The sequence below is a fragment of the Salmo trutta genome, chromosome 31, assembly GCF_901001165.1.
Source record: "Salmo trutta chromosome 31, fSalTru1.1, whole genome shotgun sequence".
Lineage (NCBI taxonomy): Eukaryota > Metazoa > Chordata > Actinopteri > Salmoniformes > Salmonidae > Salmo > Salmo trutta.
Window position 1 is genome coordinate 25096024 of NC_042987.1, and position 20660 is coordinate 25116683.

Genomic DNA, 20660 nt, shown 5'->3' on the forward strand with positions numbered 1-20660 from the left:
TTTGGCCTAACGGACTAAAACTGGAATTTATTCCTCACTGCTATCGATATAAGACCGGGGCTATTTTAAATAGCTTCTCTCAATGGAAAATGCACAATCACTTTGTTTAGATAGCAGGCTGTTTGTACAATTCTGTTTGCACAATTGATATATAGAATTTCACAGCAAAGTCCAATTCTATCTTAGATTCCTCGCACGGGGGCTCCATATATGTATTATCAAAATGAGCCAACGTGCATTTTAGTTTGAGTCCTCACACGGGGGCACCATATATGTTGTGTCTTTGGCTATGCCGGATTAAGTGATATGACATGCTAACTTATAAAATTATTTCTCTGTAATTAATATTACCTGATTAAGCTAATCATGTAAATGTAATTAACTAGAAAGTCGGGGCACCACAGAAGAACGTTTATAGAGCTGTTATCCTCTGAATAAACTCTTAAAATACTTAGTAATATTTTACATCGATAGCAGTCAATCTTAACCCGTATGTTGTTTCAGTCTCATCATGAAAGTTGTAAATTCTTGGTTATCTGCACGAACCCAGTCTTTACTAAAATCATCCATACATCAATTGTCTTAAAATCATTTATTTACTACACTAAGTAATTAACAGAAAACATACAAACAGCAACTATCGTCACAAATGATGGGTAGAGGAATGTGCCCTAATGGCTAACAAGCAATGGGTCATAAAACGGTAAGCTGAGAAGTTACACAGAGTTCATTAATATTAACAATTGACAATTGAAGGCTCACTCATTCGGGAACATTTGCAATCAATATATATTTACGCTCATGTGTAGTCGGGATTCTTGTTGGAGAGTTTTGTTCTGATGGAGAGTTTGTCAGCGTTCTCTCTCTCGGTTAGAATGGATCTGTCAGAGCGACATCATAGAATGGATGTGGTTGGTCTTCGCGTTCGATGATATAATTTACTTAGCTGCAGACTAATAATTAATATCAAAGACTTGTTCTTATTCTGTCGATATCGATAGTCTAAAAGTTAACCACGTGGTATGGTTCACTTTCAGTAGAGTACTTGGCTGGTCAAACCTATGGGCCAAACTCACGATGGAGTGGAGGCCTGGTCTGTAGAAATGTAAATCAGGGGGTGTTTTATAGTGCCCAGAGAACAGGCTTGTCAAATGACGCCTGGTCCTGTATGTGTCCCTGGTGGCGTGCCTATGACTGAGCTAGACTTGGTTACAGAAATATAATTCTATCACATTAACATCAGTACATAGCATCTCAATGTATTACAAATAGCTTTATCCTTAATAATACATTGTATACAACCATGTGGATTCAGTCTCATCGCTGAGGCTATCATGTAGACCGTTTTAGGGTAATATGGCTATATTGTCTCTTCTGAGTATCACAAAATTGTACCAAGCGGATCAGTTCGTAGCTGGAGTCTTCATCAATCTTCCATATCTTCTCCAGAACACACATGTCGCTAGGTTCTCCAATTCTATGAGTTGGAAGAATTTCCTTTGTCTCTCTATGAAACATGTTGTAGTAGATTCTCCTCTTGGAATTTTTACAACCCTGGGTTGGGGGGAAGGTAGGTTGGGTGATGGTACAAAGGGGAGGGGGTCAACTGTCCTTCCTGTACCCAAAGAGGCCAACGTCATGACAGTTTCCATAGCCTCCGTCACCGCCTGTGAGAGGGTATACACTTGACTCCTGGGAAGTGCAGCATCTACCAGGAGATTTATCGCACAATCGTCCCGTCGATGGGGTGGTAATTGAGTCGCCTTCTTTTTAGAGAAGGCGAGAGCCAAATCGGCATATTCAGGGGGAATGCGCACGGTGGAGACCTGATCTGGACTTTCCACCGTAGTAGCACCAACGGAAACCCCTAAACACCCCTTGAGCACTCCCGCGACCACCCCATGAGAGCCCTCTGTGGCCAAGAAACAGTGGGGTCATGACAAACTAACCAGGGTAGGCCAAGCACCACGGGAAACGCAGGAGAGTCAATAAGGAAGAGACCCCCTCTCCATAGGTATTGGAGAGGGGGTGCGGGGGGATGGAACCACCAGACCACGATCTGAGCGTCCGTGGGTAGCCAGCAGGTTGTCCAGCCGGATGGACAGGTCCACCAGCTGGTCAAACGTGAGGGTGGTGTCTCTGCAGGCCAACTCCCGATGGACGTCCTTGCGCAGACTGCAGCGGTAATGGTCGATCAGGGCCCTGTCGTTCCATCCAGAGCCGGCAGCCAGGGTCCTAAACTCCAAGGCAAACTCCTGGGCGCTCCTCGTCTCCTGCCTGAGATGGAAGAGGCGCTCACCCGCCGCTCTACCCTCGGGCAGGTGGTCGAAGACTGCCCGGAAACGGCGGGTGAACTCCTCAAACTGGTCCAACGCTGCATCTCCCTCCCTCCACACGGCGTTGGCCCACTCCAGGGATTTCCCGGTGAGGCACGAGACGAGGGCGGACACCTTCTCATGGCCCGCGGAACCGGGTGGACGGTGGCCAGGTATAGGTCCAGTTGTAGAAGGAACCCCTGGCAGTTCTCAGCCTTCCCATCATATTCCTGGGGCAGGGAGAGACGAATCCCACTGGGACCAGGATGAAGAGGGGCGCTCAGTGGAGACCCTGGTTGTGCTGGTGGAGGCACTGGAAGAACTCCCTGTCTCTCCCAGTGGTTCATTGTCTGGACAACGCGGTCCATGGCGGTGCCAAGATGTTGGAGCATTGCTGCGTGCTCCCGGACGCGCTCTTCCACCTCTATACCCGGGGTACCTGCTCCTGCTGACTCCATAGTATTGGTCCGTAATTCTGTAATGCGATGCTACTGGCGGCAGAGAAGTCAGGCGCAGGAGAGCGGAAACTGATTTACAACGGTTGTGTTTAATAACTATAAACCACCGTCAACAGAATAATACAATAAATGGGTCAAACAAACCCCGGTAGATACCAGCATACAGTGCAACAGCACTACAACAAACAATTACGGACAAGGACATGGGGGGAACAGAGGGTTAAGTACACAATATGTTATTGATGTAATTGGAACCAGGTGTGATGGATGACAAGACAAAACCAATGGAAAATGAAAAGTGGATCGGCGATGTCTAGAAGGTCGGTGACTTCGAACGCCGCCCGAACAAGGAGAGGGACCAACTTTGGCGGAAGTCGTGACAGCTTCTGAACATCTACATTTTAAAAAGTCTAATAAATCCATGTAATATAGCCTAAACCACAATAAATACATTATTTAATTTAGACAGGTCTAAAGAGGCATGGTATGAAGAAAATGTTTTCTATTTCAGAAGAACAGAATTGTCACGGCTGTCTGTAAGAGGGAACCAAGGTGCAGCAGAGGATGTGCTCATCATTAGAATTTTAATTCTAAACAAACAAGAGAACACTACAAAATGAACAAAACGACAGCAAACAGTCCTGTTAGGCAAATACTCAAACAGAAACAATTACCCACAAACATCGTGGGGGAAAAGGAACTTAAATGTGATTCCCAATCAGACATAACAAGCGACAGCTGTCTGATTGGGAAATCACCCCCGAGCCCAACATAGAAATAAAACACAAAGAAAGGCTATAACCAAAACATAGAAAATAAACCATAGAAATGCCACACCCTGACCAAAATAGCAGAGTTCACCTGGTCAGGGCGTGACAGTACCCCCCCTCCAACGGTGCGTACTCCCGGCGCACCAACCTAAAGTCTATTAGGGGGGGGACCCGGGTGGGCGCCTCACCCTCGGTGGAGGCTCTGGCCCCGGGCGTGTTTCTCCCCCTGCCTCCACCCTAGCCCTACCCCTCTGGCCCGGACTGGACCACGGTGGAGCGGCATACTCAGGCTCCGGAGCGGAGCCGCCGACCGGAACAGGACTGGTCACCGGTGGACCAGACACAGGCCGTGCCGGACTGTGGACACGCGCCGTGGGCCTAGTGCGGGGAACAGGAATGGGCCGGACAGGACTGGGGACACGCACCACTAACCTGGTGCGGGGAGCAGGGGCGGGCCGGACTGGACTGGGGACACGCACCACTGGCTTGGTGCTGGGAGCAGGGACGGGCCGGACTGGACTGGGGACACGCACCACTGGCTTGGTGCGGGGAGCAGGGACGGGCCGGACTGGACTGGGGACACGCACCGTGGGCTTGGTGCGAGGAGCAGGGACGGGCCGGACTGGACTGGACACACGCACCACTGGCTTGGCGCGGGGAGCAGGGATGGGCCAGACAGGACTGAGGACACGCACCGTGGGCTTGGTGCGAGGAGCAGGGACGGGTCGGGCCGGACTGTGGACACGCACCACTAACCTGGTGCGGGGAGCAGGAATGGGCCGGACAGGACTGGGGACACGCACCACTAACCTGGTGCGGGGAGCAGGGACGGGCCGGACTGGACTGGGGACACGCACCACTGGCTTGGTGCGGGGAGCAGGGACGGGCCGGACTGGACTGGGGACACGCACCACTGGCTTGGTGCGGGGAGCAGGGATGGGCCGGACTGGACTGTAGACACGCACCACATTCGCCCGGCAAGGGCGAGGTGCCGGCACAGGACGTGCTAGACCGTGACCGCACACCGGCGACACAGTGCGCCCAAGCGGCGCCGGATATCCTGGACCGAGGAGGCGCACTGGAGGTCTGGAGTGCACAGCTGACATCACCCGTTCTGGCTCAACGCCCACCTTAGCCTGGCAAGTGTGGAGCGCTGGCACAGAACGCACTGGGCTGAGCAGCCGTACCGGAGACACAGTGCGCGTCCTCGGCGCAGGATACATCGGACCGAGAAGGGGCACCGGAGGCCAGGAGCGCTGAGCCGGCACAACACGTCCTCGCTGAACACTCCCCCTAGCCCGGCAAATGTGGGGCGCTGGCACAGAGCGCACTGGGCTGTGCAGGCGCACTGGCGATACCGTGCGCACCTCTGCCACCCAAGGCTCTTCCTCCACGCTGTCCCTACGCAGGTCCTCCAGGACCTGCCACATCTCTGCCTCCTCCTTCGCCGTTATCCCCCACGAGAGCAGTGGTCTGGGCTCTTCCTCTGCCCTTCCGGACCACCCCATTAGCCCCCCCCCAAAATTTTCTTGGGGGTGTCTTCCGGGCCTCCTCGACCGCCGCCTGCGACTCCTTCCACCGGCTGGCATCACCTCCTCGACCTGGGAATCCCTCCGCCAGGGTCCTTTCCCCGACATGATCTCCTCCCAGGTCCAGAACTCCTTTCCCTCGCGAGCCCATCTCTCGCGCTCCTTTTCCTCCCGCTGCTTGGTCCTGGTGTGGTGGGTAATTCTGTCACGGCTGTCTGTAAGAGGGAACCAAGGTGCAGCAGAGGATGTGCTCATCATTAGAATTTTAATTCAGATAAACAAGAGAACACTACAAAATGAACAAAACGACAGCAAACAGTCCTGTTAGGCAAATACTCAAACAGAAACAATTACCCACAAACATCGTGGGGGAAAAGGAACTTAAATGTGATTCCCAATCAGACATAACAAGCGACAGCTGTCTGATTGGGAAATCACCCCCGAGCCCAACATAGAAATAAAACACAAAGAAAGGCTATAACCAAAACATAGAAAATAAACCATAGAAATGCCACACCCTGACCAAAATAGCAGAGTTCACCTGGTCAGGGCGTGACAAGAATAGCATACTCTGAGTTGTCCTGATCTGGCTAAGCCAAATGACTGTGGGCTACTAAAGTGAATTTAGCTGACAATATTTACCTAGAATTCAATGGCATTATTTTATAGTATGAAGAATACAATTGAACAAAGCTGAATAAAATAGAAACTATCAGGAATCAAGGTAAGACCCAAGTGTAGACTGTGTGAAGTAACAATGTTTATTGTAACCACAGAGGCAGGCAAACGACAGGTCAAGGCAGGCAGGGGTCGAAAATCCAGAGTAGGAGCAAAGGTACAAGACGGCACGCAGGCTCAGGGTCAGGGACAGACAGTGTTCAATAATCCAGAGGTAGAGCAAAGGCACAGGACGGCAGGCAGGCTCAGGGACAGGCAGAGTGGTCAGGGGGGTGGGTACTTGGTCAGGACAGGTAAGGGCCAAAAACCAGGAGGACGAGAAGAAGAGAGACTAGGGAAAAACAGGAGCTGAGACAAAACACTGGTAGGCTTGAACAAACAAGACGAACTGGCAACAGATAAACGGAGAACACAGGTATAAATACACGGGGGATAATGGGGAAGATGGATGACGCCTGGATGGGGGTGGAGACAATCACAAAGACAGGTGAAACAGATCAGGGTGTGACAGAAAGGATATTTTCTCCAAACGATTTGAGGGAGTGTGCACATGCAGCTATTCTGTGTTGAGCGGTTAACAAAGAAATAGGTATTATTATATGCTTAATTTAGAGTTATTAATGTAACTTTAGTTGTTCTACAAACGTTGGGCTATATGTTCTGATTTTTAATAGATTGTAAGGCTGCATGATGCGGCTCTAATGATGATTTGAAAAAAGTTGCTTGAAAGGCATGATCTCTGCTTTGTTTTTTGCCTAGGTTGTACACACTACATCAGTCACTCGTTCACAATATGACAAGCACTTGATCATGTCTAGAATTTCATGGCGGCATCCCCTTTGTGTGTCCGTAATGCACCCTAAAAGAATCCATGCCTTTTGCGGCCAGTGAGTGCTGCACACTCAATCACGTGATTGAGTCTTTCTGACAGGCTACAAGTGAAGACAGACACATCAGGGACACAACTGCGCACGTCCTTATCCAATTCCGAGGTGAACATTGAAGATATTGGAAGAACTGTCCACATTTACTTTTGTCAGCCAACAAGATGAGTAGGCCTAACAAACAGCAAAAGCACTAGCCTATGTCTATCTACTATCCCCATAGTACAAAGGTTGACCTATTCTATTCTGTGCGAGAAAAAAAATATTCCAAACATAGTCTGGGACAGTTTTGGGATGCGATAGATCCCAAATCAATACAACTACTAGCATCAAAAAACATTTTTTTACGCAATGTGGCTGATGCAACAGATCAGAAAGGTTAGCTTAAAATGTTGATAAACTATTAGGCTATTTCTTCACATTATAAGCGCAGCAATGCGCACATGGTAGTAGGCTATAAGCTATAAGCGCAAATGTTCCATTAGCGGAAAACACCATTATCAAAAGTGACCGCAAATGCAATTATGCATGTCATGTTTTTATTATAAAGGTCCATTTTTATGGTGAAAATGATCTTCCCCAAACTTGAAACTCAAGGTAGCTGCTTATGTATAACAATTAGGCTCTACACCACTTGTAAAGCAGATTAATGTGCTTAATTTTAAGAAGTTATTTGGCCACTTTAGTTGTGATACAAACCTTATTAAAACATATAGGCCTATGGGCTAGGCTACATGAGGTGTCCGACTATGATTCGGAAAAAAAACAACTTTTTCCTTAAGCTGGGAATCATTCACAAGTGACAAGTGATAATATGTAATTCACAAGTGATAGGCTAATATTGTCACCCATCAGAATATTCTTGATTTAATCTTGTTCTTACGTATACTAAATAATATATGTGTGAAATTTGTTTTGATTTAGAATGGACCATTATCATTCACCTGTATCGAAACAGGAGGATGCTTCCAAATAGCAAATGGAGGATTGATTTGCACATTTTCCGCACCAAAGTACGTTCATCTCTAGGAGACAGAACACGTCTCCTTCCTGAGCGGTATGACGGCTGCGTGGTCCCATGGTGTTTATACTTGCATACTATTGTTTGTACAGATGAATGTGGTACCTTCAGGCGTTTGGAAATTGCTGCCAAGGATGAACCAGACCTGTGGAGGTCTACAATTTTGTTTCTGAGGTCTTGGATGATTTTTTATTTTTTTCCCATGATGTCAAGCAAAGAGGCACTGAGTTTAAAGGTAGGCCTTGAAATACATCCACAGGTACACCTCCAATTGACTCAAATGTTGTCAATTGGCCTATCAGAAGTTTCTAAAGCCATGACATCATTTTCTGGAATTTCCCAAGCTGTTTAAAGGCACAGTCAACTTAGTGTATGTAAACTTCTGACCCACTGGAATTCTGATAAGTGAAATAATCTGTCTGTAAACAAATGACTTGTGTCATGCTCAAAGTAGATGTCCTAACCGACTTGCCAAAACTATAGTTTGTTAACAAGAAATTTGTGGAGTGGTTGAAAAATGAGTTCAAATGACTCCAACGTAAGTGTATGTTAACTTCAGACTTCAACTGTAGATGGTTGCCACGTAGAGAGACAGAGGAGCACTGTTTTGATCGCTTTGATTGCTCATAATTTTCTGAAAGGAGAAAATTATGAAACACAGAGAGATGAAAGATACATTATTTTATGTGTTTTTATTTTTTTCTTGGTACATTTTTTGGGGAAGCCTGGCTTACCTTGGTGTTCATGAATACATGCCACTGCCTGCTGTTGAGAAATCAAACATACCTAAACATACCTAATCCATAATCTCTACGAACACTACTTGGCCGTCGTAAAGATACATTTGTCCCTCGCTATCAAATAAACACCTGAATCAAACGTTTGTCACAATCACACTACACTCCTGCTGTGTCAACAGTGGGCTACCATTAGACCAAGCACTTTGTGCGAGACTACCTACCATGAAATCTACCATTGTCTACACAGCAGGAATATAGTGCGATTCAGACAAAAGTCCCGTCAGAATCCAGTTGCGGTCGAAGCTAGAAAGCATCCTGTAGCCTACCCTGAAGACTAGAAAATTCAATATGCATATTTTCTCACGTGATTTAAGTAAAAACCACTTACAAGTCTTACCTGCCAGAAAAGATCAGTTGGTTCTGTATATAGGGTGATTCCTAAAATGACTTACAGAACCATTGGCCATGCTTCAGGAAATCTTCCAGTGGGATTAAGTGTTTATCATTGTTAGCCTACATTGGATATTATATGTACCATTTTCTGTGTACACACAGGTCTCCATCTTATATTGTTACTGGTCTCCTAGCAACAATGATTGGCACCAGCCAACCCACAGTACCGGAATCAGTGCTCGTTAGCATCGACCCAGACAACAGACCCTTCATATCTGTGCCAGACCAACCATGCACTCTGGTCTCTCTACAGTCTGTTTACTGTGAAGGCATGCTGATTCTGAAATGACACCCTATATCCTATGTAGTGTACTCTATGTGGGCCCTGGTCAAAGTAAGTGTACTATATAAGGAATAGGGGTAAAAACGAGTGTACTATAGGGAATAGGGTCCCATTTCAGACATGTGAGTCCATTGTTGTGGGGCTAAGAAGCTCTTGGAGGCTGACACTGACAATAATGACATCCAAGGCAGCGCCTGCTCCCGCCCACACTCAGAGTGCTCTGGGAAGCCAATGAATAGCAGCCTTGTTGTGTGGTGTGGGAGAAGTGGAAGGACATCAGCATAGACCAGTGTTGGCCCTACTGTTCTTGGCTGCGTGTACAGACTAATGAGAATGTAGCTGTAAGCAGTAAGTGCTACACTGTTAGAAAAAAAGGGTTCTAAAAGGGTTCTTTGGCTGTCCCCATAGGAGAACCCTTTTTGGTTCCAGGTAGAACCCTTTTGGGTTCCATGTAAGCCCTCTGTGGAAGGGGAACCAAAAAGGGTTCTTACCTGGAACCAAAAATGGTTCCTTAAAGAGTTCTCCTATGGGGACAGCCAGATAACAATTTTACTGTAGGGACTAGATTAGAGTGTATTGTCTTGTCCTTAATAAGGTGACAAAAGATACTGCATTCAAAATGATTACCACACTTGTATTACAATAACGTAGTTTTGGTGCAACTAAGATGCAAGTCTTTGTAATCATTATGATCAATTTCCACACTGTCAATGGAAAATGTATTAGATACTGAATCAAGGTCAATGCCTATGCAAGTATCTTTCTCTGCTGGACGGAGCACACCATGTTAACTTGATTTACATGATTCATCCCATCTCCCTGATTAATATTTTCAGCCTGTAGCCTACCAAATATAACATGCATTGTCATATAATGAATGTATTTTTCATTCTCTCTGTCTCTCTCTGTCTCTCTCTGCCTCTCTCTGCCTCTCTGTGTTGTTGTTGTGCAGGTATGAATGCTGCTGTACGGGCTGTGGTCCGCATGGGTATTTATGTGGGAGCTAAAGTCTACTTCGTCCATGAGGTGAGATCATGACAGACACTCCCGCAGGCTTGTACTGTTCTACCACTGACACTGAGACAAATCAACACCGACAAGCTCTGCGCTCAAAGCTTTTTCTTTGAGCAGTAGTGGTTTGGATAAACAAAATGTTACAAAATGAAATAGAACACTACATTAAATTGGTGATTAAAAGGATCTCTATGCAAAATGTATTATGTTTAAATAAAACAGAGGAGGTGTGATTCTTTGGTATAAATGTTCAACGAGATGACTTTTATTTCATTTAAGGGTCATGGAAATGAGAAGTAGAGTATTTGAATTGGAAACTTGTGAAGTCATGGTGTTGGTAGCGGGAGCAGTTTCCCATACATAAGCAGCTAATTAATATGCTGAGGAAATCATACTTCTGACTCTGGAGGTTATCTAAGAATGTTCCTGTCCACTGGGGTCAAATCAAATCTAATTGTATTTGTCACATGCTTCGTAAACAGGTGTAGACTAGAGTGAAATGCTTGCTTACAGGCCCTTCCAACAATGGGGTCAAATAAAATAATTCCAGGGCTTAAGAATTAAATTAGGTGTGATTTTGTCTCTACAGTTTTCACTTAATGCTTTTATGAGGATGACGTAACACCTGGTCATAAGAGGTCATGATGGAATACTGTATGAGAATATCAAATCTAATTGTATTTGTCACATGCTTTGTAGACAACAGGTGTTGACTAACAGTGAAATGCTGACTTACAGGTCCTTCCCAACAATACAGATAAATAATAGAAAAATAACAACACAAGGAATAAATACACAATGAGTAATGATAACTTGGCTGCTGTATATACACAGGTACCAGTACCGAGTCCATGTGCAGGGGTACGAGGTAATTTAGATAGATATGTACATATAGGTAGGGATAAAGTCACTAGGGCAACAGGATAGATAATAAACAGTAACAGCAGCATATGTGATGAGTCAAAATAGTTAATGCAAAAAGGGTCAATGCAGGTAGCTAATTAGTTAACTATTTTAACTATTTATTTAGCAGTCTTATGGCTTGGGGGTCGAAGCTGTTCAGGGTCCTGTTGGTTCCATACTTGCATCGGTACCGCTTGCTGTGTGCTAGTAGAGAGAACCCTATGGCTGGAGTCTTTGCTTAAGTGTTGTCTATTGTTAGAGACTCCAGTGTTGGATTACTGATGAAAGGTATTCCGTTGAGCAGGCTCACAGCACACTCACTGTCTGTGTCTCCAATGGCACACTAGTCCCTATATAGTGCACAGCTATTTACCAGAGCCCTATGCACACCAAAAGTAGTGCACTATATAGGGAATGGGGTATGGGCGCTGGTCAAAAGTAGTGCACTATACGGAATAGGTTGTAATTTGGGACATACGCTCTGCAAGAGGCTAACTGTAACATGTTGTCATCTACTCTGTCTGACTCAATGGAGGTGGGAGGATATGAGCTCTGGTGTCAATGTCTAAATAATTGGATTACAGGAAGCTTCAGACGTCCCTGTAGTGCCATCACCATGAGTCTTGAATAAACAACAGTATGCTGTGAGATATATCATTGTACCTTTAATAAGTGGGCATCATTTGTGCTAGTGTTAAAGGGATGGTTCATCTAATTTTCATGTTTGGGCCAAATTGATCTTACCTCGAGTTGTCTATGTATGCCAGCAGAGACAGCACCCATGATAATCTGTTGTTTACTTTTGCTACAGGTAGCAGTTAGCATGATTTAGCATTGTCCTCTCAAAATGAATGTAAGTCGATATCCCTGATGTTATCAAAGATGCGTTGCAGAGTCAACGACTGTTACATTGGAACAACATTGTAATTCATGAATATGTTCATGTTAATACTAGGAAATATAGGCCTATGCTGTGAGATAATGTTAATATTTATTTTCTCCATGCAGGGTTACCAGGGTATGGTAGATGGTGGGGATAACATTGAAGAGGCATCATGGGAAAGTGTCTCAAGCATGCTGCAAGTGGTAAGTAGTGCAATGAATGCCTTTAGGCAAAATACTATGGATTTGTTTAACATCATCACAGTCACAGGCTATATATATAGTATACGTAGTGGTTAATGAATATTTTGGCCAGAGGCTGCAGTATATTATACAGTATATGATGGTTAATGGTTTGAATATATTTGTGGTCCCAGAATTTACAAATTGCATGTGACAGTTGAGCGCAGCTGCATTTCTGGCCGATGCTAAACAGAGTGGAAGGTGCCCTGTCATTATGGATTCTGCATGAACCTGATAGTTAATGACAACAAAACACACTACACAACACCAAAAAAATCTGTGAGATGTTGAATTAATGACACCTGTCAATGCAGCAGTGCTCAATTGTGTCAGATAATGTCATCCATTGGCTTGGTCTAGAGCTGTTTTGTTCCATTTATCCTACCTTCATCCATCCATCCATCCATCCACATTTATCCATCTATCCTTCCAACATTAATTAATTCAATCATCCATCTTCATTCATCTATCCACCAACCTCAACTTATCCATCCATCAATTCAGTTGTCATCCATCCATCAATTCAGTTGTCATCCATCCATCAATCCATCTTTCCAACTGTCATTCACCCATTCATCTGAATTCTCAGCTGTTGTGTTTTCCTGTCAGGGTGGCACAGTCATTGGCAGTGCCCGCTGCAAGGAGTTCCGCAGCCACGAGGGGCGTCTGAAGGCTGCCCACCACCTGGTGCAGCGTGACATCACCAACCTGTGTGTGATCGGAGGGGACGGCAGCCTCACTGGGGCCAACCTCTTCAGAGAGGAGTGGAGTGGACTGCTGGAGGAACTGGTCCAGCAGGGTATCTCAATGTTGTAGTCAATGGAGTGGACCAAATGTTCACAGTAATCTACTCCATCACTAATTTCTTACGCAAAAATGTATTTATACGCCTGACATGTTGTAGTAAAACATGTATTACTATGTATTACCAAAGCCTGTATACAGCCATTCCATCTATGAGTGTACATTACTCAGTAGTGAAGCCAGTGGCTTCATATTGCGTTGCATTGTGTATAAAGGTCTGATTGATGAGGAGGCTGCCCAGAACAACTCAGAGCTGCACATCGTGGGAATGGTGGGCTCCATCGACAACGACTTCTGTGGCACTGACATGACCATTGGGACAGACTCTGCCCTGCACAGAATCATAGAGGTGGTGGATGCAATCATGACTACAGCCCAGAGGTACTGACATAGATGATTGTTGTTGAATGGTACATTTCTTAACTTTAAAATGAGCCAACATTTACTCAGACAGAGGTACTGACAGATACAGTGGCATATTTAGCTCAGTGGTGTTGTTTGTACACAATCAACATTTACACAGACTTCTCTCCTTTCTCTCAGCCACCAGAGGACGTTTGTGCTGGAGGTCATGGGAAGACATTGTGGGTATGGAATGGCATTTCATTTCCTGATTTATTCTTGTACTTGCTACAATTTAGCAATGGACTCTCAGCAGTCCTGCTTTGAAAAGGTTTGTATATAATACATACAAATGCGTTTGTATTGCATGTATTTATATTTTATATTTTATTGTATACTAAATGTACAGTGTGTGTGTGTGTGTGTGTGTGTGTGTGTGTGTAGGTACCTGGCCCTAGTAAGTGCTCTGGCCTGTGGGGCTGACTGGGTGCTGATCCCTGAGATGCCCCCTGAGGACGGGTGGGAGGAACAGATGTGTCAGAAACTGTCTGAGGTAACAACACAGACACACACACACACACACACACACACACACACACACACACACACACACACACACACACACACACACACACACACACACACACACACACACACACACACACACACACACACAAAGGTAACAGCTGACATCTGCAGATCTAACAAATACATTTCAATCTATACCTCACATTGAATAGGATTTACTGCTTAGTGATAACACATTGTGGTGTATTGTATTTCCTCCAACCATAGCAAAAGCAGCAGTGTTCATTGTGTTTCTTAATGCCCAGAGCCGATCCAGGGGTTCAAGGCTGAATATAATCATTGTCGCTGAAGGAGCCATTGACAGACAAGGAAAGGCTATTACTGTTAATAATGTCAAGGATGTGAGTACCTGAATATGCAACGAAGGGGGAACCAAAAGCAGGTCCTACAGATGTGTGAATAGCTCCATGCTTTACAGATGAAAGGACTCTGTTAAGTGAGAGATGGACAGAGGTACTAGGCAGATCTGTTCTTTCTCTCTCTCTGGTAGGCATGCAGCTGTCTCAGCATAAACCGGGTCCAGCTTTTGAAAAGCCAAATGCAAAAATGTTCTGTCATGTACTGTATATCTGTGCTTTGTTTGTATTCTTATAGAACCGTGCAGATAAGAAACGGCTCAATATCATTATTGTAGCTGAGGGGGCGATAGATTCTCACAACAAGCCTATCACTACAGACCATATTAAGGAAGTAAGTACTCAGCTGTCCTGTACTGGTGGAGTACTCCTCTGCAGACCTGGGTTCAAATCCTATTTGAAATCTTTTTGCGACTTTTCTATTGGTTCAATTATGCCAGACAAGCTCAATCAAGCCCACCTGAAGTATTTGAAATGATTTGATATTGTATTTGAACCCAGGTCTGGTACAGTACTTCTGTGTGCCGTGGTTACTTCTGGCTGCACATCATCATCTCTCCATCTCTCTGTCCCATTAACAACATGCTGTCCATGTTTTAACTCTTCATCGTTGTATTTTATTGGATCTTTCTTAGTGATGTGAACTTCTGTGAATTATACTTATTCCTGTTTGTGCCTTGCAACCTTGTTCTTCATCAGCATACCTAACCTGGTAAGCATATAAATACATATAGAACATATAGGATCTCTGTTCTGGTAAGGGTCTTATACAGTACAGTTTACCTGGCAGAACAAAAGAACAAGGGCTGAGTCCAAAATGGCACCCTATTCTCTATAATATACTGTACTAGTTTTGACCAGCTCTGGTTAAAAGTAGTGCACTATATAGGGAATAGGGTGCCATTTGGAACACGCAGGTGTAAGTGTTGGAGACTCACTTACTGTGTACATGACAGGAACTGTTTTGCATGGGTGTACAGTGCTTGTGCTTTCCCCTTCTGTCTTTCTTCCTAAGAAATAGCATGCCATTGTCATTCTCTTTCTACCATACAATACAAATAAACAATTGTTGCATTCCAAATGGCACCCTATTCTATATATCCTGGTCCTGGGGACCCAAAATGGTGCACATTTTGGTTTTTGCCTTAGCACTACACAGCTGATTCAGCTCTTCATCAAATCTTTGATTAGTGGAATCAGATCTGCACTCCTTTGGGTCCCCAGGACCAGGATTAAGAAACACTGATCTATATAATGCATTACTTTTATAGTAGTGCACTATATACAGAATAGGGTGCCATTTGGGACGTAAGTGTTATTTAATTACTCTGCTAATTTGAGGAAACGTACATTGCTCAATACCTGGCCTTCCTCTCCTGCTATAGCTGGTTGTTAGCTGTCTGGGCTTTGACACCCGAGTCACCATCCTGGGTCACGTCCAGAGAGGAGGAACCCCCTCTGCCTTCGACCGGATCCTGGTGAGTGTTACCCACATACTCACATACAATGAAAAGGCACTTATAGACTGGGTAGCTTCCTAAATGGCACCCTATTCCCTATATAGTGCACTACTTTTCAGTTAGAGTCACAGCCATTTGTGCTGCCGTCTGTCTAATAGCTGAATAATATCCCTGGTTTGTTTGTTTTGGTTAGTAACCATGAGGCAGTTTCAGAATGGTCAGCATCATTTAAAGAGCATGTCATTTCATACTGTTATGCAATTTCTAACTTGAACTTGAAGTTATTTTCCCAGTGTCCCAAATCACCATTAATTCTAAGTTGACCCCAGTATAAATATTATTTGACCTTAGCCCTCCACCCTGTCTGTCCAGGCCAGTCGTATGGGAGTGGAGGCGGTCCTGGCCCTGTTGGAGGCGTCAGCCAGCACCCCGGCCTGCGTCGTGTCTCTGTGTGGGAACCAGGCTGTCCGTCTGCCCCTCATGGAGTGTGTTCAGATGGTACACTTACACTGTGTGTTCACATGCTACACGGGCCCTGCTGGGACCCTGGATTAGTATTCTGTACAGTGTACAGATGGTGATGGCCGCCAGCCAAGATAGTGTGTGTAAGACTGCTTTACTCAACAGTAATGAACACGTATGAAGTGATAGCCTACCCCTTTGTGATGTTTTCAGGTTCTACACCATTTACAGGATGCATCAAGTACTTCTACCTACTGTATACATTATAGATCTATTATGAATAAAGACAATTGATAGGCTGTTGATTCCAGACACATTAACCAGTCATATTTATTTTCTCAATAGACACAAGACGTCCAGAAAGCCATGGACGAGAAGAATTTTGAGGAAGCTGTGAGACTGCGTGGCAGGTATATTATCTGACTCTTGTACCAATTCTACATTCTTTGATAAAATAAAGTGATATCTCTGTATTTCTAAGATGCATATCTTTATTTGGCCAGCAGTCTAGTCTAGCAGGACCATTACAGCTTCACAGGATTCAGATTCATTTTCCTCTTACCTTTAAAAGTTTATGCAACTTAGTAATGGAGGTTTCTGGACAAAAGGTAGATGGATGAATAACAGTATGTTTCATTAACATTTTGCAGGAGTTTCGAAAACAACCTGAACACCTACAAACTCTTGTCTTACCGGAAAGCAGACTCTGAACTCCCAAATGTAAGTATCCTCAGATAACCCAAGGCAAACATTTATATTGTACATTGACAAAGTTACTGTGACATTCACATGTGTTTTCCCTAACGTTTGTGTCTTTCCAGCGTTTCTCAGATTTGTGCGTTAGGATCAGGTACTTCCTGTTGAGGTGCATTGTGGCTCATACTGAGGTCTTTTTGTGACACTAACAGAGTGTGTTTGTTAAATTGTTTTCTGTCTTGAGGGGATAGGAAGAGGATGAGCTCCCATATAATGTACGTACTATACTGTAACCTACTATAACATACCAGCTCTGGATCAGTGCTAAGTTCTCCTATATGTATACCGTTTGTGCTATCATGCCAACTCTCCGTGTTTGGCTTGACAACGACAGAAATGGAGTTGGCAAGAGCACAAACAGATCTGGGACCAGGCTTCGTTTGAAATACTAATTTGCTGCATCAATGGCCCTGTAGAATAGAACAACAAGTAGCTTTTAGGTAAAACAATTTCTAACAACATATTTATTTGAATAGAATAATACCTCCATAGGGCCATAATTGAACTAGACAGCTTCTGACACAGTACATGTAGGATTAGACCATTCTGAACGTAAATAGTGCCACAAAATGACAGATGTCTGTTGCTGTAGCCTCATTGCTTATTTCTTCATGGCTCTGCTTAGTAGAAGCACAGTAGATCTGTGTTCCTGCACTTTCAGTATGCTTGTTGTTGCCATAGTAGCCTACTAACTAGTTCTTCTGCAGAGAAGTATCAATCAGACACATGCTTGTGATCTGCTCAAAGTAAGAGATTACTTTGAGATTACCACGCCTATGAGGGCACTCATGTACGTGGGGTCTATCTGTCCATGAGCACGCTGTGATCATGTGATTGAGCTCAGAGCCAGTGGTCTATGTCAAGTACAACAACAGCCTATACAGATGCAGCATCTTGGAGCCGTAGCATGAGGCCTTGCTAGAGATTGTCTCTGCATGCTGCTCCATTCTTCACGGAGACAACAGCTTTGCCAGTCTTGTAGAGCATCTCTACCCAGTATCAACCACTATGAGCAGGTGTATGTACAGTGAGGGAAAAAAGTATTTGATCCCCTGCTGATTTTGTACATTTGCCCACTGACAAAGAAATGATCAGTCTATAATTTTAATGGTAGGTTTATTTGAACAGTGAGAGACAGAATAACAACAAGAAAATCCAGAAAAACGCATATCAAAAATGTTCTAAATTGATTTGCATTTTAATGAGGGAAATAAGTATTTGACCCCTCTGCAAAACATGACTTAGTACTTGGTGGCAAAACCCCTTGTTGGCAATCACAGAGGTCAGACGTTTCTTGTAGTTGGTCACCAGGTTTGCACACATCTCAGGAGGGATTTGGTCCCACTCCTCTTTGCAGATCTTCTCCAAGTCATTAAGGTTTTGAGGCTGACGTTTGGCAACTCGAACCTTCAGCTCCCTCCACAGATTTTCTATGGGATTAAGGTCTGGAGACTGGCTAGGCCACTCCAGGACCTTAATGTGCTTCTTCTTGAGCCACTCCTTTGTTGTCTTGGCCGTGTGTTTTGGGACATTGTCATGCTGGAATACCCATCCACGACCCATTTTCAATGCCCTGGCTGAGGGAAGGAGGTTCTCACCCAAGATTTGACGGTACATGGCACCGTCCATCGTCCCTTTGATGCGGTGAAGTTGTCCTGTCCCCTTAGCAGAAAAACACCCCCAAAGCATAATGTTTCCACCTCCATGTTTGACGGTGGGGATGTGGTTCTTGGGGTCATAGGCAGCATTCCTCCTCCTCCAAACACGGCGAGTTGAGTTGATGCCAAAGATCTCCATTTTGGTCTCATCTGACCACAACACTTTCACCCAGTTGTCCTCTGAATCATTCAGATGTTCATTGGCAAACTACAGACGGGCATGTATATGTGCTTTCTTAAGCAGGGGGACCTTGCGGGCGCTGCAGGATTTCAGTCCTTCACGGCGTAGTGTGTTACCAATTGTTTTCTTGGTGACTATGGTCCCAGCTGCCTTGAGATCGTTGACAAGATCCTCCCGTGTAGTTCTGGGCTGATTTCTCACCATTCTCATGATCATTGCAACTCCACGAGGTGAGATCTTGCATGGAGCCCCAGGCCGAGGGAGATTGACAGTTCTTTTGTGTTTCTTCCATTTGCAAATAATCGCACCAACTGTTGTCACCTTCTCACCAAGCTGCTTGGCGATGGTCTTGTAGCCCATTCCAGCCTTGTGTAGGTCTACAATCTTGTCCCTGACATCCTTGGAGAGCTCTTTGGTCTTTGCCATGGTGGAGAGTTTGGAATCTGATTGATTGATTGCTTCTGTGGACAGGTGTCTTTTTTACAGGTAACAAACTGAGATTAGGAGCACTCCCTTTAAGAGTGTGCTCCTAATCTCAGCTCGTTACCTGTATAAAAGACACCTGGGAGCCAGAAATCTTTCTGATTGAGAGGGGGTCAAATACTTATTTCCCTCATTAAAATGCAAATCAATTTATAACATTTTTGACATGCGTTTTTCTGGATTTGTTTGTTGTTATTCTGTCTCTCACTGTTCAAATAAACCTACCATTAAAATTATAGACTGATAATTTCTTTGTCAGTGGGCAGACATACAAAATCAGCAGGGGATCAAATACTTTTTTCCCTCACTGTATACAGAGGGGTTTGGTGATATGGGTATCAATGAGCATTTTGAATTTACTGAATAGAAATTGAATGGACCCCAACTCTGCTAGTTTAAAATGTGTATGTATTTTGTGTTTGTTTTTGTGTGTGTGTGTGTATTTCTAAATGTGTGTGTGTGACGGCTGTGCTGTTGATCCTCAGAGCTCCTTCAACGTGGCGGTGCTGAACGTGGGTGCCCCTGCTGCGGGCATGAACGCAGCTGTCCGCTCGGCCGTCAGGGTGGGCATCACCGAGGGGCACAAGATGTTTGCCGTTAACGACGGCTTCGAGGGATTCTACAAGGGACAGGTACTGGGGTTAAGACACATGATTATAGTAATTTCATTCTTTCCCAGTGAGAATGATGGTCTCACTGCCACATGATCAACAGGTTGTTTGCTCACTGTTCAACACATTTGATCATATTTGTCCCCTAGTATTGTTTACACCATTGACCTTGAAATGCAGTATACACCATATTTTGAAAGCCATTAGAATAACCAGAGCGCATATTTAAAATGATTAATATAAACATGACAGTGAAGCCAGATAAGCTAAAGGTTATAGTGACCTTGTTGACTGGCTTTGCAGAGTAGAAAAGTAGCTGCCTACTGTAAGGCACCTTTACTCTTGTGTCCGCTGCCACTGACACTGATGGTATTTTTCAGATAGTCTTGTGTGGGGAGATAAACAGGAGTGCTTACAATGCTTACAATTGTATTGTCAATTTTGTTTTGTTTTTAAACACCACTTTAAACGTGTACATGACACTGCAACAAAATTTCCCCATGGTGACAATAAAGTCAGTAAGTAAGTAAGTAAGTAAGCCAATTACTCTCACCTCCCCTCTCCTTTATCCAGGCCTCTCACTCACCCTCTCTCCTTTATGCAGGCCAGGCCTCTCACTCACCCTCTCTCCTTTATGCAGGCCAGGCCTCTCACTCACCCCCTCTCCTTTATGCAGGCCAGGCCTCTCACTCACCCTCTCTCCTTTATGCAGGCCAGGCCTCTCACTCACCCTCTCTCCTTTATGCAGGCCAGGCCTCTCACTCACCCCCTCTCCTTTATGCAGGC

The 20660-nt window shown here is 44.7% G+C and overlaps 1 protein-coding gene across 6 annotated transcripts in view; it reads left to right on the forward strand.

The window, feature by feature from the left end:
* Nucleotides 1–20660, forward strand: part of LOC115169821 (ATP-dependent 6-phosphofructokinase, platelet type) — a 54019-nt gene that overhangs the window by 15006 nt on the left and 18353 nt on the right. For 2 of the 6 annotated variants that reach the window (XM_029725810.1, XM_029725811.1), the window contains exons 2-14: nt 10084–10157; nt 12057–12134; nt 12783–12972; nt 13193–13358; nt 13521–13565; nt 13764–13872; nt 14502–14597; nt 15649–15741; nt 16096–16221; nt 16531–16595; nt 16836–16905; nt 17133–17156; nt 19749–19895. In XM_029725810.1, the coding sequence (XP_029581670.1) occupies nt 10084–10157; nt 12057–12134; nt 12783–12972; nt 13193–13358; nt 13521–13565; nt 13764–13872; nt 14502–14597; nt 15649–15741; nt 16096–16221; nt 16531–16595; nt 16836–16905; nt 17133–17156; nt 19749–19895 (1283 nt within the window). Of the gene's footprint in view, nt 1–10083; nt 10158–12056; nt 12135–12782; nt 12973–13192; nt 13359–13520; nt 13566–13763; nt 13873–14152; nt 14249–14501; nt 14598–15648; nt 15742–16095; nt 16222–16530; nt 16596–16835; nt 16906–17132; nt 17157–19748; nt 19896–20660 lie in introns of all 6 variants that reach the window. The other 4 variants (XM_029725814.1, XM_029725815.1, XM_029725812.1 and 1 more) reach the window with 3 other exon arrangements.